At 54.2% G+C, this 24,576-nt stretch overlaps 1 protein-coding gene across 3 annotated transcripts in view; it reads right to left on the reverse strand.

The window, feature by feature from the left end:
- Caln1 (calneuron 1) overlaps nucleotides 1-24,576 on the reverse strand; it is a 148,321-nt gene that overhangs the window by 100,920 nt on the left and 22,825 nt on the right. Inside the window, exons 1-2 of one of the 3 annotated variants that reach the window (XM_013033200.1) lie at nucleotides 12,193-12,209; nucleotides 4,545-4,669 (exon numbers count right to left, since the gene is read on the reverse strand). In XM_013033200.1, coding sequence (XP_012888654.1) covers nucleotides 4,545-4,662 — 118 coding nt within the window. In that variant the 5' untranslated portion in view covers nucleotides 4,663-4,669; nucleotides 12,193-12,209. Of the gene's footprint in view, nucleotides 1-4,544; nucleotides 4,671-12,192; nucleotides 12,210-24,576 lie in introns of those variants that run through there. The other 2 variants (XM_013033198.1, XM_013033199.1) reach the window with 2 other exon arrangements.

Here is a 24,576-nt window from a genome sequence, read left to right on the forward strand (position 1 = left end):
GGTGTAGGACCTTAAGTTCAAACCCTAATACCATGAAAAATCAAAAAAAGGAAAAAAACAGAACAGAAAAATAAAGTACATTTATATACAATAGAACACTACAGTAATGGAAATAAATAGACTTGAGTAGAGGGAAACTTAAGATCACATTCCAACAGGTTTTAAATAATCGAGAAAACTATTTTTTATATAGCCTATAGATCTAATAAAATCCGCTATGACACACTCTGAAAGTGCAAGCTACTGTTAATGGGGGCTAGGTGTGGTGGTGCATGCCTGAATCCCAGCTAGTTAGGAGGCAAAAATAGGAGGATCAAAGTTCAAGAATAGCCTGGGCTGGGCTGGGAAGGTGGCTCAGTGGTAGAGCGCTTGCCTTGCATGCATGAGGCCCTGGGTTCGATCCCCCAGCACCACATAAGCAAAAAAGAAAAAAAAGACTAGCCTGGGCCAAAGTAGGGAAGGAAGGGGAGGGGAGGGAAGGGATTGCTAACACATTTTGTATATATATAAATTCCTTGGCTAGACTTGGGACAAGCATTGAATATTGTTTTTCTTAATTTTCTTCTTCTACATGAAACACTTGAGGAAACATTCCTTAAATGGACAGATGGTTGATGGATGAATGATGAGTGAACAGTATGATAGATAGTTGGATGATGAGTGGACAGTTGGATGATGAGTGGATGAATAGATGGTGGACAGACAATGGACAGTAGCTGGGTGATAGATGAATGATGATGAACAGAATGATGGATGGAGAATGGATGGATGGATGGATGGATGTATAGCTGCATTGATTGGTGGATGCATGAATGGATGGGTGGATAGATGGATGGGTGATGGATGGATAACTGGATTGATGGGTGAATGGATGGATGGGTGGGTGGGTGGGTGGATGGATGGATGGATGGGTGATGGATGGGTGGACGGATGGGTGATAGATGGATGGATAGGTGGGTGGGTGGATGGGTGATGGGTGGATGCATAGCTGGATGGATGGATGGATGATGGAAGGATGGATAGGTGGGTGGGTGGGTGGGTGGGTGGGTGATGGGTGGATGCATAGCTGGATGGATGGATGGATGATAGAAGGATGGGTAGACAGGTGGGTTGATGGATGGATGGATAGGTGATGGGTAGATGAATATCTGGATGGATGGATGGATGGATGGATGGATAAGATGATGGAAGGATGGGTAGATGGATGGGTGGGTTGATGGATGGATGGGTGATGAGTGGATGAATATCTGGATGGATGGATGGATGGATGGATAAGATGATGGAAGGATGGGTAGATGGATGGGTGGGTTGATGGATGGATGGGTGATGGGTGGATGAATATCTGGATGGATGGATGGATGGATGGGCGGGTAGATGATTGGTGGGTGGATGAATGGGTGGATGTGGATACATCGCTGGATGGATGGATACACAGTGTGAGTGTGGGAGACTTGTTCCCTGAGTGAGGACGGAAACCTGGGTGGTGGCTTTAAGAGTTGGGACTCGGTAGGAGGCCGACCCACTGTGGGGCATGGCTCTGAGGAGGAGCAGCAGCCCTCTCAGGCCCCTGGTGGGTTCCCAGGGAGCCAGCTGTTACCACACCCAGCCCCTCCCCATTCCCCTGGGCTCCCGCCACTGCGGTGGCTCCATGTGAGAGGCTCCCTGGACTGAGCCCCTACATTCCGGAATCCCGCAGCCTCCTCTCTTCAGGCATTTCATTACAGGTCCAGAAGGTGTAGGAGTAGGAAGGGATGTGCGGGCAGGGGGATGCAGAAATGAACAGCTCTGAAGCCCCACGGCAGTCGGCTGGGAGAATGGTGTTCAGCACCCCCCCCCCCGTGCCTGCAGCACCTGCCGAAAGCACTGCAGCAGCCATCATGCCCAGCACGCCGCTCCCTGTCTCCTCTGAGGACACGCACGCAAGGCCCTGATGGGCAGAACTTCAGTGTCTGGCCGCCCCTGAGAGAAACCAGCAGCCACTGCCTTGGGGACCCTGTGCTCATGGCCCCCTCGGCTGACCCCAGCCAGGCAGAGCTAAGCCCCCGCCTTCAACCCCCGCCTGCCACGCTAAAGCCAGACTGTCCCGGAGCCCCAGGGTGCTTGCAACACAGCAGAAGCAGTCATAACTCAGTGTTCACCTCAGCAATATCAATAAATAAGGAGAATGAATCTCCTGAAGGGAAATAAACACCCCCTCTCCAGGCTCAGAAATGAAGCTTTCCTTCTGAAGGACAGACTCATCTCTACCAGCCAGCCTCTGTCTCTGAGTGCCAGCTTTTCTCACCAGGCCAAGCCTGATCTCAGGGAAGGGGGAGGGGACACTGGATCCCTCCCACTTGTCCTGGCTGAAAGGTTCACCCTGCCTGCCTGCCTCAGGCCGCCAGCAGCCTGTATGTCCAGAGGGAGCCCCACAACCCACAGACACCAGCCAGAGGGGCCACAGGGGTCAGGGTGCAAGGGTGAGATCCAGCCAGCAGTCTCCTCAAAATGGACCCCCTTGGGGCTGAGTGCGGTGGAGCACTCCTGTAATCCCACCTCCTGGGAGATGGAGATGGCAGAATCAAAGTTACAGGCAAAAAAACTTAGCAAGACCCCATCTCAACTGTGTTGGAGGTGTGGCTCAAGGGCAAGATCCTGGCCTCAAACCCCAGGACTACCAAAACAAAAGAAAACAAAACAAAAACAGGAGCTTGCCGTGGTGTAGCCTATAATCCCGGCTACTCTGGAGGTGCTGACAGGAGGACCAAAGCTGAAGTCTACATGCTCATCAGGGGACCTGGGCCCCCCCCCCGAATCTCGAAGGTCTGTGGTGGGCCTCCCAGACAGGCCAGGGTACCGAGAAGCTGGGCAGGGCTCACCCTCCACCTGCCTCTGGCTTCCCTGCTGGCCTGGGAGATTTGTCACAGCCCCAGGGAAGGGCCACAGGCAGGCCTTCAGGCCTGTGCTCCAGGGCACCATGCGCCCTGCCACCTGGGAAGAGCCCGGAGCCCAGAGGCTGGCCACCCCCTTAGGCCAGGCCACAGTGACCAGCAGTGGCCCAGGAAACCTGTCCACACCAGGCCCAGCTCATGTGATTGTCCCACAGGGCTGGGGATCAAACCCAAGCCCTGTGCATGCTAGGGCACTGCTCTATCACTGGGCCACGCCCACGGCCAACGAGCTCTGCCCCTGCCACTTGGCCACAACCCCACTCACCAGCCACCCCCTAGCCACCCCAATGTGCCCCGCCCCTCTTTGGCCATGCCCGTTGATGCTGGGCCACACCTGCTTCTAATGAGCTCCGCCCCTGTTGCTTGGCCACACCCACACACGAGCCCCGTGGCTACCAATGTGCCCTGCCACACCCCCACCCATGAGCCCTCTTTGCCAGCCATGCCCATCATAAGCCCCACAGCTGCCTCCAAGCCACACCCCTAAAGATGAGCCGCACCCTGCATGGTTAATCAAACCATTGAGCCACGCCCCCTGCCAAGGTCACACCCAGCAGCTCTAACATCTCCTGGTCTCTCCTTGGACCCAGCCAATCTGTGCATCCTGCATCCTCTGCTGCCATAAATGCACACGCTGTAAAAGGCAGATAAGCACGCCAGACAAGAGGAGGCAAAGCCACCTAGGGTCTAGGCTCCTTCCTGCCCCGACCCCTCACTTCCTGCTGAGGCCAAGCCAGTTTGCCTCTGGCAGCCCCGGGAACCCTCCTGAGATGTTACACAAGTATAAAATACAGCTTCAGGCAGGCATACGTATGCACACCTGTAATCCCAGCACTTGGGAGGCTGAGGCAGAAAGATTGCGCATTCCAGAACGACATCCCAAGACTGTCTGAAAATAAATACATAAATTGAAGAGCCACGGCCATATGGAACACGCCACTTAAAGGCAAACGCGTGGCAATGCCGGAGGTGACTCTGAAGTGCAAGAAACACATCACTAAGGATCCTAGTTCCTCCTTCTTTTGAATGCTGCTTTCTGATCAGGGTGTTGTTTTGTCAGGACGCTGTCCTGGGGGAGTTCTGACACGGTGTCCCCACATTTACTTCTACCCCCACCCCACCCCCATCATCCTGAACACCTGAGCTCCACTGGGAGCAGCATTCTGTCTGGGCAGCTTGAAAGCACCAGGGGCAAATCAAGAGATGGCTCATAGACGAGGATGCCCACACGAGTGGGGACACAGGAGGGTCCCCCTCCCCCTCCCTGTCCCCAGTGGTAAAGACCCAGCCAGCTGGCAGACAGACAGCACACTGTGGAGAGGCAGTCTGGTGGGTGGGCCCTGGTGGCCTGGGACTCCCCGGTCCTCCAGCCTCAGCTCCCCGAGTGTGGAGATTACAGGGGTACACCACCGACATGCGATGGCACATTCAAGACTACTCGTATCCAAGGAAAATGGAGCGCTCCCACTGCAGGTCCACCCGTCCATACAAAGAAGTCATTTTGCCATTATCTGAGCTCTTCCACAGCCACACCTCCACGGGGTGCCTGGAGCCCAGGCCTCTCCCTCGGGTCCCCAGCCCCAAGGCCGCCCTGGGTGGGGAGCTGCCTCTCACCATCGAGTTCCTCCACGGAGATGTTGGCCAACTGCTCGCTGTCGCTGCCCGCCGAGAGTGAGCGGTTGAGGTAATTCCCCTTGTACAGTAGGCCGGCGGTCACGTGGTGGAAGGGCATCTTCTCCCTGCGGGGACAGCACAGGATCACTCACACCAGGCCACTCACCTGCTCCCCGCCCCTTCCTTCCTGCCCTGTGTTCTGCCCCAGGACCCCACGGCCTGTGCCTCTCCCCAGAACTCTTAGGTCCCCCCCAGAATTCCTCTGACTTCTTCCTTCATTTTTCAGTTGTGGTCAGATCACTACTTCAGACCAACAAGGGGGCCTTTGCCCCTTTCCTGGGTCTGAAAATAACTTGGGAGGTTTAGGGGTTTGAACTCAGGGCTTGGGCTTGCTAAGCAGGTGCTCTGCCACCTGAGCCATGCCCCAGCCCCTGTGTTTTTGTTGTCTGCCACAAAGGGTCTGGTGCTTTTGTATACAATGGTCTCAGACCACAACCTACACCTCCTTGTAGCATACTGGTTAAGATGACAGAGCTGGCCTTGAACCAGGGATCCTCCAGTCCCTGAGTGGCTGGGATTACAGGTATGTGGGACTGGCCTGGAAAATGCTCTCTCATGATTGGAAGGAGTGTCACAGAAATGGTGGAATACCCAGAAATGAGACACCTTGCTGTGACAGATCGACCCCCTCGTGTGCTTCCTCCCCTGGGAAACAGGGTGTCCCATTCACACAGCCCACAGAGCAGGAAGGAAACATCGGGAGCTTTTTAGTTCAAACAGATCCATGCTAGCCTCAAACTCAAGATCCTCCTGTCTCAGCCTCCTAAGTGTTGGGATTTACAGGCATGATCCACTACACCCAGACATGCCCTTCATAAGGGCAGTGTTTTGCTCTCAGGGCACACGACACTCAGGAGTGGAAGTCACACCTCCCCACAGGGTACATCAGGCTCAAGTATGGAAGTCACATCCCCCCAAGGGACGCAACAGGCTCAGGAATAGGAGTCACCCCTCCCACAGGTTCCTAGAAGACCTGCTTCATGCACACTCCCATGATTCCACTTGTCCCCCACGTCCCCTGCTGCCACCCGAGCCTCAGGAAGTCCCCCCCCCGCCCCCCACTGGGACCTTCTGCCCTGTGTCCACAGCCTAGGAAGGGAAGAGGCAGTACGGGAAGGGGTGGTCTCCCCACCATGCGGCAGAGGTCCGGAACCCTTACTGCAAGTTCTGGGAGAGCCCAGGCTCCCTCCCCTCACCCCTCCATGGACCTGGAATCCGGGAGGACAGGGACTTCAAGGCCAGCATGGCTAAAAAAGAAACGCAAGACCCTACCTGAAAAATAACTAAAAAGCCAATGTGATTAAAAATAAAAAAATCCGTCTCTTCCCTTGGAAGTTTCTTAAGCAGTTTGGCAAATTTCTGGTCTCAGATTTCCTAATTTCTCAGCTCTGACGTTGCGATCACAGCACTCTGTCGTTTCTTTTTGCGGCAAAATCACATCAGGGTGGAAACAGCTCCAATAGCAAAACAGGTCTTTCCATAGCTCAAGTTCCTTTTTAAAAGCAGTTGTTTTCTTCCAGTCTTTGTGAAAATGGCATCTGTGTCAGATCCCAACAACACCCTCCACCCGCCCAGCGACCATAGCGGTAGCCCCGCCAGGCCGGCCACACACTGGCCACACTCTCCACACCAGAGCCAGTACTGGAGGTTGAGCCCAGGGCTTGAACTCAGGACCTCTTGCTCTTGCTGGGTGGTTTCTACCCACAGCTGGCCCGCTACCACTTGAGCCATGCCTCCACACCAATTCTTTTCCAGGTTATTTTGGAGACAGAGTTTCAAAGACTTTCCTGCCTGAGGTGGCGTTGAACTGTGATGCTCTAGATCTTAGCTTCCTGAGTGCCTGTCATTATGGACATGAGCTAGGGGTGCCTGGCTTTGAACAACATTTTTTTTTCAGGTTTTTGTCCATTTCCTGAGTGTGGCTGCGGTGGAAGCTGGTTGCTATCATCTGCCAGGCACGCGGGACCGCACGCCAGTACAACAGGCATACAGGCGCGGACCCCTGCCCGCATGGCAGGGTGGGTGTCCACTTCTCGGGTTCACAGCGCAGCACAGGTGCAGGGATGATGTGGTGCCTTCCCCCCAGCCGAGGCCCCCATTCCACACCCACCTGCAGGGTGCCAGCGCCCCACTCCTCACTGTGGATCTGCCACCGAGGCTGTCACTGGACGAAGAGGAGCAGGGCAGGCCTCCACGCGCCATGTGGGAATAATACCCCAGAATCCAGCCCAAAGAAGCCCGACAGGAACAAAGCCAAGACTGCTTACAAGAAGCATAAAGGAAAAACAAACAAGTGTGGGGAAAAAAAAGTCCACTAAATAATCAAAACCTACCGTGACTCTGTGTGCGTGTATTCAACCCAGCTTTCGCTCTTGACACAGTCAAATTAAAAAAAAAAAAAAAGAAAAGAAAATTCAAAGGAAATGACTAAGTAACCTCACCAGTATAAAAATATAAACTTCTAGCTACTCTAAAGAGCATAAATAAAAGGGGTAACAGGGAGGGTTAAAAGTGACATGAACAGAAAATTCACAAAACTGGAAAGAACTAAAATAACTAAAAAAAAAAATGTGAAAGACAATACTTGACTTCATAACCAACCAAAGAAAAAGGTTTTTTAAAAAAAGAGAGAGATTCTGTTACACAGGCATGGAGGTACACGCCTGTAGTCCCAGCACTTAAAAGTAGGTGGAGAGCTGTGAGGTCAAGCCAGGCCTTTGCAGCCAATCTCTGGGTCAGAGAGATGGGAAGGGGGGAATCAGCATTTCTCTATCTATTATTTCTCCTCCCTCTTCCTTCCTTCCTTCCTTCTTCCTTATGTCCTTCCTTCCTTCCTGCCTGCCTGCCTTCCTTCCCTCCCCTGCCCCAAACACTGGCAAGCATGTAATAGAACCCATACTCTGTGAAGCAACCCTTCAAAGCAACTTAGCAATTATGTGTCGAGTCCAACACATAATTCTTACTCTTTCCCTCAGCAGACTTCCATACAGTCAAGTATCTCATTGCATTGTATCTAAAATGGAAAAAAAAATAAGAAAGAACAAGAAAAGAGAAACCTGAAAATACTGAAATCATCCTGGCCTGTCATCCTAGCTATCCAGGAGGCTGAGATCTGAGGATTGTGGTTCAAGGCCAGCCTGGTCAGGAAAGTACACAAGATTCTTAGCTCCAGTAAACTACTCAAAAAAAGCAGGAAAGAAGTGGTGTTATGGGCTCAAGTAGTAGTGCTTCACCTTGAGCCAAAGAAGCTCAGTGCCCAGACCGAGTTACCCCAGGACATGCAAAATAATATTTTATCTCTCTCTCTCTCTCTCTCTCTCTCTCTCTCTATATATATATATATATATATATATATATATATATATATTCAACAGCAAAGTATTCTCCTGTCAGAGTGTGCATGAAGGGAGCTTAAGAATACTTCAACGATAAATCTTTGGAATGTGTATTTTCCTTTCGGGGGTACTCAAGGCCCCAGCCTGTTTTTGTTTTTTTCTGGGCCTGAGTGCTCTACCATTTGAGCCACAGCACCACTTTCAGTTTTCTGGTGGTTAATTGAAGATCAACGTCTCGTGGGCTTTCCTTGCCTGAGCTGGCTTTGAACGGCAATCCTTAGATCTCAGCCTCCTGAGTAGCTAGGATTACAGGCCTGAGCCACAGGTGCCTGGCCCAGCCTGTTTTGATGATACTTAGGGCCCTGCACACATTAGGTAAGCCCCCCGACAGCTGACCCCCTCTTCTAGTCATTTGTTTAGGTTGTTTCTCAGCTAGCATTTCATACGTTTGCCTGAGCTGCTCTCAGACCTAATGTCTACCTCCACCTCCAAAGCAACTGGGGCTCCAGGCGTGAGCCACTGTGCCCAGCCAGCAGTGATTTCACCATTTGGTTATTTGTTTTTCTTTTGTCGATCATGGGGCTTGAACTCAGGGCTTGGGCACTGTCCCTCAGCTCTTCAGCTCAAGGTGAGCGCTCTACCAATTGAGCCACAGCGCCACTTCCTGATTTCACCATTTGGATGACTAGAGTTCAGCTCGGGTAGCATACACAGGGAGGGTCTGGCTGGGCAGAGAAGTCTGGGATGGTCCAGCCCAGGCACTGAGAGCTGGAGTGGACAAGGTGAGAAGAGCCAGGGCGGGACCTGCCATGGGCAGGCAGCGGCCAGGGCAGACCTTTCTCCACCAGCATTTGCACAGAAAAACATTTTCCCCCTTCCAGGTCTTAAACCCCAAAATGAAGGCTGCCAGTCCACACCCCATCTAGACACTGCATCTCCACGCACAGGCTCATTTCCTTCCTCCTTCCTTTTCTTCCTGTTTTGTGGTATCAGGGTTTGAACTCAGGGCCTCATATCCACTACCCATGCTCACCCCTGGTGCTTTACCACTTGAGTTATGCCTCCAGCCCAGCTTTTTTGCTGGTTATTTTGCAGATGGAATCTCAAAGACTTTTCTGACAAGACTGAGCCAAGAGCCTCCAGATCTCAGCCCCCTGTGGAGCTAGGATGACAGGCATGAACCTCCGGTTGGAATTTGAAATCGTTAGAACAAAAAAAAAAAATCAGTTCTACAAAGAGAACAAAGCACCTGTCCTAAGACAGTTCCCACCGGAGGAGGGAGGGAGGCGGGGTCTTCACAGTGGGGGGGTCAAAAGACAGCAAGGCACTGGTGGCTCATGCCTATAATCCTAGCCACTCAGGAGGCTGAGATCTGATGATCCCAGTTCAAAGCCAGCCCGGGCAGGAAAGTCCATGAGACTCTTATCGCCAATAAACCACCAGAAAACAGGAAGTGGTGCTGTGGCTCAAGTGGTAGAGCGCTCACCTTGAGCTGAAGAGCTGAGGGACAGCGCCCAGGCCCAGAGTTCAAGCCCCACGACCGACCAAAAAAATAGAAGAAAGAAAGAAATGAAAGACTTTAGCACTCCCTCCAGCCAGCCATGAATGCAAAGGCTCACATATAAAAGCAGGCCTGGCAGGAGTGAGAGGGAAAGGTGGCTCCAAGAGCCGAGCGACCCTGGCCTGGCAAGTCGGAGATGCAATGGCCGGCAGAGGCCAGAGCCGGGCCCCATCCCCGGAGCATGACGCTCGGTCAGCTGCCTGTCCCCCGACGGCGGCTCCCTCGGATGCAGACACCAGGGTTCCCACAGCCCGGACTTATTTGCATCCACTTACACTGATTTGTGCTACTCCATTCCTGCATTGCGTTTGTAAGGCCGGGCTGTAAAATGATATGTAGAGCATAATCAGAGCTATAAAAAGACGATTACCTACAGCATATGTTTACATTCCTTCCTATACATAATACATGTATAATTGTCCGCTCTGCCGGCAGTGGCTGACAGACGCGTTACAACTGCACACTTGCTCTCCTGAACTCTCTGCACCCAGCGCCGCGCTCCATTTCATCTCTACAGAGACATTCACAGGAGTTTAACAACTGAAGCTATGCCCTCCTGGAAGCCTGGACCACAGCTAGCTGCAGGACAGAGACCCCAAAGCCAGGGGTGTGGGGACCCTGTGACCAGGTGGTAGACAAGGGAGGGCAAGCCCTGCCTACGGCTGCCTGTCCACAGCCCCTCACCCGGAGGGAAGTTCGGGGCAAAGGCCTGCAATTGTTCTTACTGAAAGCCATCAGACAAAAGATTCAGCTGGCCAGGTGCCCGGTGGCTCCCACCTGTTGTCCTCACTGCCCAGGAGGCTGAGATCAGGAGGACCCACACACAGTTCCAGGCCAGCCTGAGCAGGAAAGTCCTAAGACCCCCATATCTCACTGGAGGGAAGCTGGGTGGCGGCACTGAGGCTCCTTCCCCAGCTGGCTGTGGTGATCCTGGCGGCCGCACACGTGTGTGCACAGGTGTCACTCTGGTCAGCTGACTTTGATTCTCCTGTGCTTGTTCTCCGAGCGGCGCAGGGGCCTCACAGGGTAGTTATGTTTTGAATTTTCCAAGGAGCCTCCATGATGCCCTCCATAGTGTCTACACGAATTTACACTCCCGCCTCAGTGAGCAAGTGTTCCCCTTCCCACATCCCAAGCAGACCTGGCTGTCGCAGAAGGACGAGCACCCTCCTCAGGGGCGGGCTGGGGCCAGGTGGGGGCTCAGGGACTCCCATCCCCTCCCCCCCCACCCCAGGCTGAGGTTGAAGGTGGCTTATGGATTTGCTGGCCACACGTACTTCTGCATGTGGAAAGCGTCTCTTCCATGCCACTGCCCACCAAGTGCCTGGATTGTTTGTCCTTTAGGTTGGTTAATTTTCCAGGATCCTGGCACATTGTGGATATTAATCTCCTGTCCAATGGACATCTGGAACAAGGCTTAGTATTTATTGACCCATAGCTAAATGTGGAAGGATTTTACTCTAACAGATTTCTACATCGTTCTCTGAAGACCCCTGTGCGCTGAGTTCTGTGTGCAGTACTGAGCTACAGTCCCACTCGCTTTGTCGTCTATGTCATACTCAGAGTCCTAGACCACTTCCCAAAAAGACAGGAGAGCTGGTCGCCAGAGACAAGGCCTCTTGGGACGGCAGGGTCTGTTGCCGGGGCCCAGCACCCATCCTGTAGTTTCTAGAACAGCCATTCCCTAGCAGCCAACCCAAGTTGCCTGCTCTAATAGATCCCATTCTCCAGGGGGGGACAAAACATGTCTTCTCATGGTCTAGAACCTGGAAATCCAAGATCAAGATGGCAGCATGGCGAACTCTGGTGATCTCCCTTCCCCCACCCCCTCTCCCTCTCCTCCTCTCTCGCTTGCACACAGCAACCTCCTCTCCCCCCCCCCCGTGTCCCAAGGCAGGAGACAGAGCAAGCTCCTGGAAGGCGATAGCCATAAAGGCCCACACTGCATCATGAGGGGCCACCACAGGCCCTTGTCTAACCCTGCTCGCCTCCCAGGCCCATCTCCAAATACACTCCCGACTGGACTGAGCTGCCCTAGCACTGGAGCCACGGGAGCCACGGGAACCAGGGCCTTTGACTGGCAGGGGAGAGGCCACGGCACAGCAACACAAGTCAGTCTGCAGGAGAGCAAGTGTGGCCAAGCCCGCCAACCCACGTGGGAGTCAAACAAAACCTCTGTGGCTTCTTTGCTTTCTGTAATTTTCCCCCCCAGTTCCATTGATTTCTACAGATGTAAGGTCACTGCCTTCTTCCATCTCAAAGAGAATTCACCCTTTTAAGTCCCGGCTTTGAATCTACCCACATGGCGAGGAGAGTCCGCACTGCCTCACTAGTCCTGCATTATCCTAGTACCGCCCCAGAGGTGTTTTATTTAAGAGCACAGTACACCAAGGATGGCAGCAATCATTCCTACTCACTAATTGATTGATTCCACAGGCGTCACAGTGTCTAATGGTCGGTCACCAGGTGAGACACAAGTGAATGTCCAAAACATCATCGCTAAGGTCAGGGAGTCAGTGGGCATGCCCGCAGAGAAAACACAGAAGAATCATAATCCTGTTTGCAAATAAGTGATTGTGAGGAAGAGAGGGTTTTCACACATGCCCCATGCAAGAGGCCCCTAGTTTTGTTTATGTTTTGCAGTACTCGGGATTGATCTCAAGGCCTTGTGCTTGCTAGGCAGCCATTCTACCAGCTGGGCCATTCCTCCTGCCTTTATTGTGCTTTTATTTGGGTCTTGCTCGTCAGATAAGGTCTTGAGTTCACTTTGCCCACACTCACCTCCAACCTTGATCAGCAGCCGAGGTTCCAGGCCCACACCGCAGCACCTGGCTCGACCAGCCATCTTTAAATGTTCTAAAGGATCTATTTACACCGTAAGGATCATCTTGTTAATGTCCATTAATTGTATAACGGGGTTTCGCTGTGCCGTTTGTTAACTTGTTTTAGCCCTGTCTGGCCAGAAGAGACCTGAATAGATGCATGGAAAAAGACACAGGAGAGCCGCTTCACTTGGGCTAATTTACATGAAATGAAGAGCACACAAATTAACTGCATTCAATCTGTCCTCCCCTCGAATAGGGATCTGAAATTTGCTTGATGCTCTTGAGATGATGACATCAGAATGTTAGGAAATATGGTGCCAGCCCAGAGTGCGGGGACGGCGTTGGTTTCTTGAGGCTCCTCCCAGGGATGCTCCGCTGCCGGGCATGAAGCTCCTCCATCCACCTGCCTGCACAGATGCACCCTCACAGGGCACGGGCCGCGGCCGCCTGGTCAACCTATGGTTCGATGCCCTGGGGAGGTACCACTGGGCACTGGGCCCCTGCCGAGGGCAGCCAGAACACCACAACTGTGCACCAAGACATTCCAACCCTGGGCAGAAGACAGACACCCCTGACATCTGCTAGCACAAGAAGGACCCAGGCGGAGGACTCAAACAGCAATGACAGAGCCCACAGTCAACCTGACACAAGGAGTTCTAGGAGATTTCACGTGAGCCTGTCACCCACTACCCGCCCTGCACCAGGCCACAGGGATGTGTGCTTTCCCACACTCACAAGATGGGAAAAGCAACACAACCCACGAGACACAACCAGACAACACGCTGTGGGGCCGTGCTCTCCCCAAAGTGAGTTCAGAGCCCCACACTAGGTGCAGTGACACATGCTTGCACCCCCCCCCGGGGAGGGGCAAGTGCCCCGAATCCAGCACCCCAAATCCACACCCCAAATCCAGCCATGCTCCAACCCCAAGCATCTGGTCTCTGAAGCAATTCTTGAACCGACTTTCTAGACCTGCCTGGAGTGGTTCTGAGAGACAGAGACACAGACAGAGACGGGAGAGCACGCAGAACTCATCCGGAGCAAGAGTGGAAGGTATGTAAAGCACATGGAGGCTCCAGTGGAGGCAGGGCCTCTGCTCTCGGAACCACACACACATCCATCTGCAACTACAGCAGAGGCCTGGCAGCTCAGGGGGCCCCAGGGTTCAGGGTTCAAGAAAGGTCCCTCTCCCTTGGTAGAGCATGGGGGACAGAAGGGGGGGGCACAAGAAGAGGGAATACACCTTAGGTGTCAGAGGCCCAAAAGAGATTGGACATAGGCTGCAGCCTCCAGCCTGAGGCCACAGCCAGCCCGGGAGCCCCTGGCAGAGGGCATTGCAGGGCAGCGGTGAATCAGCAGGCAGGGTCGACAAACAAGACAGCAAGGTTGTCCGCGGCTGTCTGCCTGCAGCCCTGGCTCTAGCCCGCATCCATGCTTTACTCGGGCCAAGGCACTGGAGCCTTCCCACCCTTCCCGACACGGCCTCAAGCCCCAGGTGCAGCCATTAGGAGGTTTCACCTGGCCGGCCTGGCCTTCCTGCTGTAACCAGGCCCAAGGCTCTGACTGGACACCAAGAGGCTTGGCATATGACAGCGAGGACACCCTGAGGCCCCAGCAGCACCCCCCACCCTGGTGATATCCCATACCTGGTCGGTTCCTGAGGCCTCCGGCACTGGGACCCAGAGTTCTCGGGATCCTCTCCCAAACGTCAATGGATGACGCGACACAACACACCGAGGCAAACATAATTGAGCAAAGCAAAAAGCAACCTGCGCACACCTGCTGGAACCCAGATGCCACCATCCAACAGTTCAAACCCATTAGGCCTTCAGATTTAACAAAAGGACCCAGGGCCCAAAGCACGTGCTGGCGGTGGGTGCTGTGGGGCATGGAGGGAGGCCTCTGGAAAGAGTCCTCAGGAAGGCTCCGCCGGAGCCCAGCTGTGATGTCTGCACTGGGGCCCTGTGTCTTCCAGTGGGGGTGAGCATCTCTCCACAGCATCAGGGGGACACTGGTCCCCCAGTGCAGACATCACAACCCCCGTGGAAAACAGAAGCCACAGCAAACAAGGACCTGTGGCCACATGTCAGCCTGAACCCCAACCACTACGAGTGCTCTGTGTCAGTGACGTGAAGAGCGAATCTTAGAACCCAGCATGGAGAGAGCTGGAGGACCATGGTTCGAGGCCAGCACAGGCAAAAGTTTGTGGGGCTCCATCTCAACCCATAGTTGGCCGTGGTGGTTCACACCTGTCATCAGCTACTCAGGAGGCTGAAGATCACTGAGGCCAACCCGGTAAGACATGTGTGGGACCCCACCGATGGCAGGAAGCATACACAGTAGGAGCAAGAGCTGGGTGTACGCACAAGACTTTACCTCAGACACAACCAGCGCAGAAGAGGGCTGGAGGCGTGGCCAAGCGGAGGAGCACCTGCCTGCGAGCATGAGGTTCTCGGGCTCCCTCCACAAAAGCAGTTGTGCCGTCACAGACCAGGGGCCACCACCCCCAGGGGGGCAGGGAACCCCCAAAGGGCGCATGGTATGGGAAAGGCAGAGAGACACACACTAGGCCAGGAACCCAGGCCGCAGTGAACTGCCACGAGCGGAAATGCATGGAGGGCCCACGCGGAGACACGCGGAGGTCCTGCCAGTGATGAGACAGCTGAGTGGGTCCTTCCCACAGGTGCCAGAGCACCAGCAAAGCCCACGATGTTCCCGGCAGGCTGAGCATCCTTCCCCAACACAAACCTCCGGCTCTGAAATATGCCCCTGCCCTGACACCACTGAGCGCTGAGACAACACAGCATGCGGAAGATTCCGCCCTGCCCGTGTGGGAGGGCTGCGGGCACCGCCAGCCTGTGGGGACCAGGTGTGTGTGAGGCGTACTGAGTACCATGTTTAGGCTTGGACCCATCCTCAAGAACTCTCACTGTGTGTGTGTGTGTGTGTATGTGTCTGTGTGTGTGTGTGCGCGCGCGCACACACGTGCGCATGTGCACATGCGCATGTACTCCAAAGTCCAAAAAAATCCAAAGTCCAAAACACCTCTCCAAGCATCTCCATGCTTCGTGCTTTGACAGACACTTGCTAACCCCTAGAAGAGCAGCCTGCAGGGCTGCATACAGCACACATGCCTGAAACCCCATCTATTCCAGAGACAGAGGGAAAGATGGCGGCTCAAGGCCAGGCGTGGCAAAGTTACCAGAACCACCTATCAAAGTGCAGGCTGAGCGAGGGGGCTCACACCACGTCAGGCTCCGCCTCTGTCTCCCCTGGCTATGTGGGGGTGGCATTAAGAGAAAGGGGGTTCACACCACGTTGCGCTCCACCTCTGTCTCCCCAGCTATATAGGAGGTGGTGTTAGGAGAATCACGGTCCATGCTGGCCCAAGAAAGAAGCACGAGACACCCTATCTGAAGAAAAACCAAAGTGAAAGGAGGCAGGGGTGTGGCTTACGTGTTGGAGTGCCTGCTTTGCAAGTACAAGGCCCTGAGTTCAAGTCCTAGTGCTGTTAGGAACCACTGGGTGGCACCCCAGCCCAGGCAAGGTGACCAGGCCCCAGGGATGAGGATGGTGGGGAGGATCCTGGCTCAGCCCACAAGCCTCCAGGGTATCAGGACAACAGAGGCACAGCTCAGCCCCAGGAAGTCCCTGTGGGAGATGGTGGAGGGAGAGATGTTCCCAGCGGGTCTGCCGCGGCCCACGGGGGGGGGGGGGGTGGAGGGGAAGTGCTCCATGGTGGGTCTGCCACATGGGAGGCAGTGGAGGAGAGGCGCTCCACAGGGCAGAGAACTGAGCGACCACAGCCAAGGCCGGGGGCAGCTTGTGATGCTTTTCAGCAGCAACAGTAACCGCCCTCCTTCCCCTCTCTCCCCCCCATTTATCCACAGCTCTGCTTACAACAGCCTCAGGGACCCGCAGTCAACCACTGCTCAAAAGCACTAACTGGAAACTTCCAGAAAGAAACACCTGACATGTGTGTGATCAAACCATACCACAATACAAGGGTAGTCAGGCAGTCGGTTTGGATATGCCCAAGAGGAACCATGAAATGCTGCTAACTGGGCACAGTGACTCCGGCCTGTAATCCTACTCATTTGAGAGGCAGAGACCAGAGGATCATGGTTCAAGGCCAGCCTCGGCATACAAGTTTGTAAGACTACACCTTACGCAGGGACTGAGCAGTGTGTACACACACACACACACACACACACACACACCATCCCAGCTAGGAGGAAGCACAATGGCTGGACCCGCCTGGGCAGGAAGTGGATCCTACCTGAAAAATAACCAACACGAAGAGGGGCCAGAGGCCTGGCTCAAGGGGTAGAGCACCTGCAGGGGAAGCTCAAGCCCTAGCACCACCCAAGGAAAACGGTTCCTTCGAGCAAGGAAAAGTTCTCGAGAAGGAAAGGGCACAAATGTGGCTGCTGAGAGGCTCTGGTGAGAAGGAGCCATCCATCTTATAAATTCACACTGCGCACTCTCTCTGTCTCTCTGTCTCTGTTGCTCCCTCACACTTCCCACATAAACATCAGGCTGGAAGAAGGAAGACACACAGCCATGACGGAAGTTGTGGCCAGCTGGTTCGGGTGGAAATGTGCAGTAGCCGGGCAAGGTCTTCCCTTGGTTGCAGTTTGTTAGAGCATTTCATTAGTCTCCATTCGAATCTTGTTGTTAGCTGTATTCGCCAGTGTTCATTGCTCCCTGGGTCCAACTTAGGAGAAAACTTAGGTTTATCATGTCTACATTCATGTAGTGGACATGAACACTGGCTGGGGTGCAAGCACCTTGCCAGGGTCTCAGAGCAGGGGTGAGCTGGGGTCATGCAGGGGTCTCAGGGCACAGGCAGGGGTGAGCTGGGTTGGTGCATTGGTGCCCTGTGCCAGTCACCACGCCCACCAGGCCATGCCCATCAGGCCTTGGCTGCGGGAGGACCCCTGGGCCCCTCAGTGTGAGTGACTTAGGGCAGATGACTTCTGCAAGCATTAGCTGTGATGACGCGGGCTTCGCTCTCCCCTTCCCAGGCCTCCTCCTCTCCTATTTAAAGACGCTCTCTGGGGAGAGACGCCCACCTGCCTGCTCGAGACCCCAAGGCCACGCGCGCTGCCGTCACATCCCATCAGTAAGAAAATGTCGCTGCTGACGCTGACATGCCGTCTTGGGATCCTGGCACGGGAAGAGCAGACCAAAGGGCCCACGGAAATGTGACTTCTGAGTCATGGTGGCTGTGACACGTGCCAGGCGCCTGCACGTCGCCAGGGCTCTGTCTCCACGCAGGAAGACTATTCTGGGTGGGAACGGTGCCAGTAAGGGTTCTGGGTGAGGCAGGGCAGCTTGCGTCAGGCCCCACCCAGAACACACTGTCAACTCCATGCTGGAGGCCTGGCCATCCATGTACCTCACGGGATGTTGGTGTGAGGCTGGAGCATCAAAGCCACATCTCTCGACTCTCAGCTGAGACCTGAGTGAGGACCCAGGCTAAGGCTCAGATCACAGAGAGGACCCAGGCTAAGGCTCAGATCACAGAGAGGACCCAGGCTAAGGCTCAGATCTCAGAGAAGACCCAGGCTAAGACTCAGATCTCAGAGAGGACCCAGGCTAAGGCTCAGATCTCAGAGAGGACACAGGCTAAGGCTCAGATCTGAGAGAGGACCCAGGCTAAGGCTCAGATCTGAGAGAGGACCCAGGCTAAGGCTCAGATCTGAGAGAGGACCCAGGCTAAGGCTCAGATCTGAGCGAGGACCCAGGCTAAGTTTGGTTCCTGGCAGGGACCCGGCTGGGGCTGTCCTGGCAGGGAAAGGTAACACCAGCTGTGGTTGAGGGCAGGCCTCTGCCCTGAGCTGACAGCACCTAATGAGTTGAAGAGACGCCACAAGATAGGCTTGAAAACTCCTCATCCAGTGGCCAGCCCTGCTGCTTTCTGCTCCAGAGAGTGCCTGAATGAAAAACAACTACTATGTCAGATGATTTAACAAACTCCAATCCTCGTCCTTCCTGCAGGGGGCCACTTGCCTTGTGAGCCCCGGTGAAGATGAAGATTTGAACCAAGTCACCCACCCCTGCGTGTGCCTGGGTCTGTCCCACACCCCAGTCAGAGCTCAGCTGTGCCCTGGCTGCATTCCGCCTCCTCACTGGCAACACCGGGAAGATGCAAGCAAAGCACGGGTGCCTCACACCTGCAGTTTTGCCTACTTGGAGGTGGGGGTCAGGACCTACCTGGACCAAAAGACCCCTTTCCAACTGACAGCGGGGTACAGTGTGAGCACCTCTCCTCCTGTTATGTGGGGTGCTGATTGGGAGGATCGCAGTGCTAAGCCAGCCCAAGAGAAAAGTCTAAGAGACTCCACCTCAAGGGAAGAAGCTGGTGTGTTTGGTATGCCTGTGTGCCATGTGTGGGTGTGCATGTGTGATGTGTGTGCATGTGTGCCTATGTATACTTGCACCTGTGGACGTGGGGGGGTGCTGGTGTGTGCACATGCGTATGCCTGTGTATGCAGTGTGTGGGATGTGTGTGCCAGTATATGTGGTATGTTTGCATGTGTGTGCATGTGCGCTATGTGTGTGCATGTAGTATGTGTGCCTATGAGTGTGCGTGCAGTGCATGTGCATGTTTGTGCACACACGAGTCACCGGTACAGCAGGCTGGCAGCAGGGCCGGTGGTTTGCAGACGCATGGGCCCCACGGCTGCCTGGGTGTGCAGTGCAGATGTGTGAGCAGCTCGTCAGCTATGAAAATGTTTACACAGTAATTAGACGTGCTATCAGTACACAGACGGATTACACTTTGTGGAAGGAATGAGCACAGCGAGGCCTCCTCGCGCCGGGCTTTGCAGGAAGGGACACCAGTACCTGGCGCGGAGCCCCAGCTGAAGTGGACGCCTTTGACTTGGTTCCAGCACCAAGTCTCCTCATCCTCACCTCCACCCTTTCTAAGCAAGGCCCCAAGCCCCAGATCAATCCAAGTCCCACCATACACCGTCCATACTCACCCTTCCCTTCACTAGGGAACCGCACTTAACTGAAGTAGTGATAGGAAAAGAACATGGCTGCAGTCCACAAGCCCACTTACACCCCAAACCCTCCCTGGCCACGAGGTTACCCGGCACACTATGGCCCTTGCAGACACAGGGCAAAAATGACTCTATATTTCTTTTCCTGTTTTCCAAATATTCTGTTGCATAAATAAATATGCCACCAAAATAATTAGCCTCACTGCATAATTTGCACTTGGAAGTTTTCCTGTTGCCTGACTTTTGTTAATGAAAAAGTACAAGTGATTTGTCACCGTGATACAATCCTTTGGGATCCTGGGTGAGAGCAATAATGTTTAATGCTCAGAGATGAGTTTTTAATGAATATCTAATTGCTCTATTCCTTATAAGTGTAAATCACACTCTCAGTAAACACTGAGTTCTAAAAAGGAAAGGTTGGGGGTTCGAGTTTCCTAATAAACTTGTTCCAAGGGGGAGTGAGTCGCCGGTTCCAGTCTGCAGGAAGGAACTCTGGGGTGACAGCTGACAGGGCCAGCCGCTGGAGCAACCTCGAAAGCCAAGCAAGTCTAGACGGCACATCTGGCACGGGAAACAGTCAGTTCCTCTGCACATTTACACCTTCACTGTGTCTTTTTTTTTTTTTTTCTCCTAGTTGTGGGGCTTGAACTCAGGGTCTGGACGCTGTCCCTGAGCTCTTCAGCTCAAAGCAAGTAGTCTACCATTTGAGCCACAGCGCCACTTCTGTCTTCTGGTGGTTAACTGGAGATAAGAGTCTCACAGATTTTCCTGCCTAGGCTGGATTTGAACTGTGATCCTCAGATCTCAGCCTCCTGAGTAGCTAGGATTACAGGTGTGAGCTACCAGCAACCAGCTTTCATCGAGTCTTTAAGTGCTTCTCTACAACAGGATTGCCAGGATTGCCAGACTGGGCGTTGTGTGCAGCTCAGCGCACGCAGCAGGCTGAGGCGGGGGGATCGCGCAGCATGGGCTGCGCGGCCAGACGCCGTCTCAAATGCGAAGAACGTGAAGGGCCGCGATGGTCGAGAGCACTGCACTCACACTGACACAATCAATTGGAAAAACGAATTAAAGAAAGAATGTTTACTTTCCTAATTAAAAACCAGTTTGTAAGCTTGGAGGAGCCCCATGCAAAATGAGAGGCCTATTTTCTGACCCAATCAGAACCATGGAACTGTGGGGCGCTAACATCTCCAAAAACAAGTGCCAGGAAAAGTATTGAGTATAATTCTCTGACATGCACCGCTCGGAGCAATTGTGATAGCAGAGTTGGTATTGTATAATAATAAAAGAGATATGTGCTCTCATTTAAAAAAAAAAACCACTCATCCCTCATGCCAACACTTCTGGACACACTGCTAACATTTTTTGGTCCATTTCTTTCCATGGTTCTTCTATAAGCCATGCTGAAATCCCACACTACACGGAGCTTTATGTGCCCACATTTAATTGGCACACTAAAAATCACTAAATTAAGGTCAGAAAAGCATTTTCTGCCCATCTGCTACTTTTAAACACTGCATTTCATTTTACACTCTGGGGGATAAATACTCACTTTATTGTACTGAGCTTGTGCATACAGGGTGCGTAGCTGCCAAAATGATCTTCAGAAAATATAAATTAAATCATGTCACAAACGTTATCTCAAAACCTCCCAGGGCCCCTCCAGCCTCAGAAGCCAGCCCTCCCCCACGAGCCACGCCTGCCTTGCTCAACACATCCCCTGCCACACTGGCCTCCTTCCTGTCCCTCTCACTTCCACCGGGGCACCTTTGCGCTGGCTACCCCGCTGCATGCAGCTTCCTGTCTGGGCCCAACCTTTCCCTTCAGGTCATCCTGGTATTGCTGTAAATACAGCCCCTTGGCGAGACCGCTCCTGCTCACCTCATCTGAAACAGCCCTTGCTCCTCCATTACACCCTGTAATTTTATTTCTATATTTCACTTTTTTAATTACGATGTCTTTCATCTCTAGAACAGGGGAGCATGACCTCTGTCTGTCTAATTCACCATTTTCTCCAGTACTTAACCCACAAGTGCATGGGCTGACTGTGGGACAATGGAGGAAGTAACCCACTTTAGCAGGCCGGACTGGCCAGGGGCCCCTGACGGACGATCTCTAAACTAGGTCATGTGGGCCCAAAGCTCCCGCCAGCCACCCTGGGGAGGGGGAACACCAAAAACTCCTCCTGGCTCCACCCAGACCTCGCTGCTACCCAGACCCAAGCCTCCCATCCCTCGGCACCCCTCATCTGCTAACAGTCCTGCTGCTGTCCCTTCTGAGGACAGGGATCCCCAAAGTCCACGTCACCATCTCCTAGTATGACTTCCCTGCCCCCCCCACCCCGAACCCAACCACAGCCTCTCCTCATCCTGACCACCTTCCAAAAACCTAACCTGAACCTGAGCTCTGGGCACCCCGGCAACGCCAACCGTGCTGAGGAACCGGGCAGAAGGATAACGGGATGCTGAGAACACCACGCACCTCCATGGCTTACCACTGGAGGAGCCCATGGGCCATCCTTGCCATGGGACTCGTGGCCTGCGTTGTCCTGCCCGTCGTCTGTCCCTGCCTCTCTGTGCCCCCTGCAGCCCCGATGGTCACCACATCATTGTCCCCTGGGGAGAAATAGGGGCTCCTGGGCACAACCAAAGGATCCAGCCCCCCCTGCCCCTTCTCCGGCTCTCCCTTGCCTACTGCTTTAAGCTCTAGGAACATCAAACACCAGCTCCTTCATCCCTCCCCCCTTCGCCCCCATGCCCCTGCCCTCTGCCCCTGCCTCCACACACTGAAGCACCCACTCCCACCCAGCTAGTTCACCAGCACCCGTGGCTTGTCACACAGCCCCTGTGCCCCCCAGGCATGCTGACTGCGTCTGACACGCCCCCCCCATCTGCACACGTTACAGCAGCCCATGACAGCCCATCCATCTCCCACCCCACGACCAGCACGCAGTGAGTCCTTGCTAGTGTTCTGATTAAAACTATAATTCACGCTGAACCCCAGTTGCAGGCAACAACAGCACCCTAGTTTCTTTCTTCCTAATCACATCCAGAACCGGTCAGATGGAGGTCCAGGCCAGTGCGGCGTGCAGGTTCCGGGGAGCCCAAGCATGTCTCCTCGGACCCCCCGCACAGAGGCTTCAAGCAAAGCAATGCCACCTGCAGCAGCCAGCGTGGGCGCACACGGCCGCGTTCACACAGGGGCTCTGCAGAGTCAGTACCAGCAATGGGAATGAAACAAAAGCCTTTGACCAAACCAAGCTGGGCTCTGGGCTCCACAGGGCCCCAGTGAGGGCTGGGGAGGCAGCTGCCTCTGGCCTGGGATTCTGCATCCCAAGCAACAGCACCAGCCACAGCCTCGGAGATATAGATTCACTCAACAAACATAGAACACCACACTGCGTGACTGACACTAAGCCAGGCCTCGTGGGTGAGAGGTCACCACAATTGGTTCAGACCTGAGCAAGCACTGGGAAGGAACCCAGGCCCAACCTCAGACGCAGCCCTAACACCCAGCCAGGTCCCCATGCAACTGCCAAGTCTGGAAACTCGAGGGAGCTCCAGTGGGAAGGGTCTGGCCCACAAGGAGAGTCCAGAAAGGTCTTCCATAATTACTACAAGCTAGGCTTTTCTCACAGTAAGAACTAGTGCCTCCTCTGCCAACCAGCAAGTAGCTGGTGCACACAGCCAGCTGTGGGGTACACACTGGTAACTTCAGATACATGGTAGCAGAGAAAAGAGGATCCCAGATTCAGTATACTCCCTGGGCAAAGTTAGTGAACTTTGGTCTCAAAAAATAATAATAATAATTGGGCAGCCGTCCTGTCCCAAGTGGCAGAGTGTTTGCCCAGCGTACGTGAAGCAGGAGATTTGATCCCAAACACCACACACACACACACATGCACGCATGACTATAAGCTCACACTCACACACATACGCATACACACATACGCATACATGCTCACACACACACGCAGACAGGCTACGTGCTTCTCCATGGAACCAGCTGAATGAAGTATTTTCCTTCTTTAAAACAACCCGGGTCCCAGGCTTTGCCAGGACCTGGTGGCACTGGTCATGGGACTCTTGGGCACCTTGGTGGTCAGATCTCTGCTCTCCTACAAGGAAACCCCTAGAGGTAAGAATTTCAGGGTTTCGTCTGGACAGGTGCCCCACGACCAAGCCTGGCTCCTTAAACATGGGGGGCCATTGTTCCCCACTACCTGGCAAGGGGGTAACATTCTTCCCAACTACTGGCCAACCCCACCAACCTCAGGCACCCCTAGACTGGGGGTGGAGGGGCATCCACTGCCTGACGGCTGGCCAGAATGTGTGTGATGAGCCAGGAGTGCATGTTAATGGAGAAGGTGTGAGACTAAGGAGGGTCGGAATGGGCCTCCACCAACCTCAGGGACTCAGGTAGCAAATTAAGCCAAGGCAGGGGCTGCGGCTGCACAAAGCCCGGGGACCTGCCCAGCACCAGCACCGCAGAGCAACAGCAACCCCTCCCCCGGTGCCTGTCCCCAGCACCCTTTCCTTTCCTTATTATCAAAAATAAATAAACACCAACACGCCCATCAGGAGAACGAGATTTGTGCTCCTGAGAAAGCTGGTGTGAGCCTCAGCCCCGCATAGCCGTCACCTGCTGACCCCACAGCCCACTGCCCAGCCGTCAGGAAAGGGCCGCCAAAGTGGTCCCTGGAAGTCAGTCGGTGCATAAGGTGGAAACCCCCGCTTCCTCCCCAGGAAGGTCATCTCAACTCCACTAACCAGTAAGGCCACTCTAGACTGCAGATCATTACTAATCACACCCCACCGCGGGCCTGGAAAGCCTCTTTTGTCATTTTTTTTCATAAAAGCAGAATCAGCACCTGGGGAAGGTGCGCTGGGGGCAAAGGGCCAGGGTCCAAGAAGGACGCCCTCTCCTCACCTCTCCCTTCCTCTCCTGGGTCCTCTTCGTTGCCCTCCCCTCTCTCCCCTCCCTTGCACTCCCCTCTCCCCTGCCCTCCCCTCTCCCTTCCTCTCCCTTCTCCTCCCCACCCTCCCCACTGGACCACCGCGAGGTGGGCTCCACGGTGGGCGCACGTGGCGGCTCAAACTACCTGCTGCTGCCGGCGCCCCGCGGCCAAGTGGGGCCAAGTCGGGAAGTTCATCCCCACCACGGGCCGGGAGGCACCGGACCCGAATCCGAACCGCAGGGACACGCGGAGCGCGGGCGGCGCGAGCGCGCGGGGCT

The sequence above is a fragment of the Dipodomys ordii genome, unplaced genomic scaffold (genome assembly GCF_000151885.1).
Source record: "Dipodomys ordii isolate 6190 unplaced genomic scaffold, Dord_2.0 Scaffold164, whole genome shotgun sequence".
Classification (NCBI taxonomy): Eukaryota; Metazoa; Chordata; class Mammalia; order Rodentia; family Heteromyidae; genus Dipodomys; species Dipodomys ordii.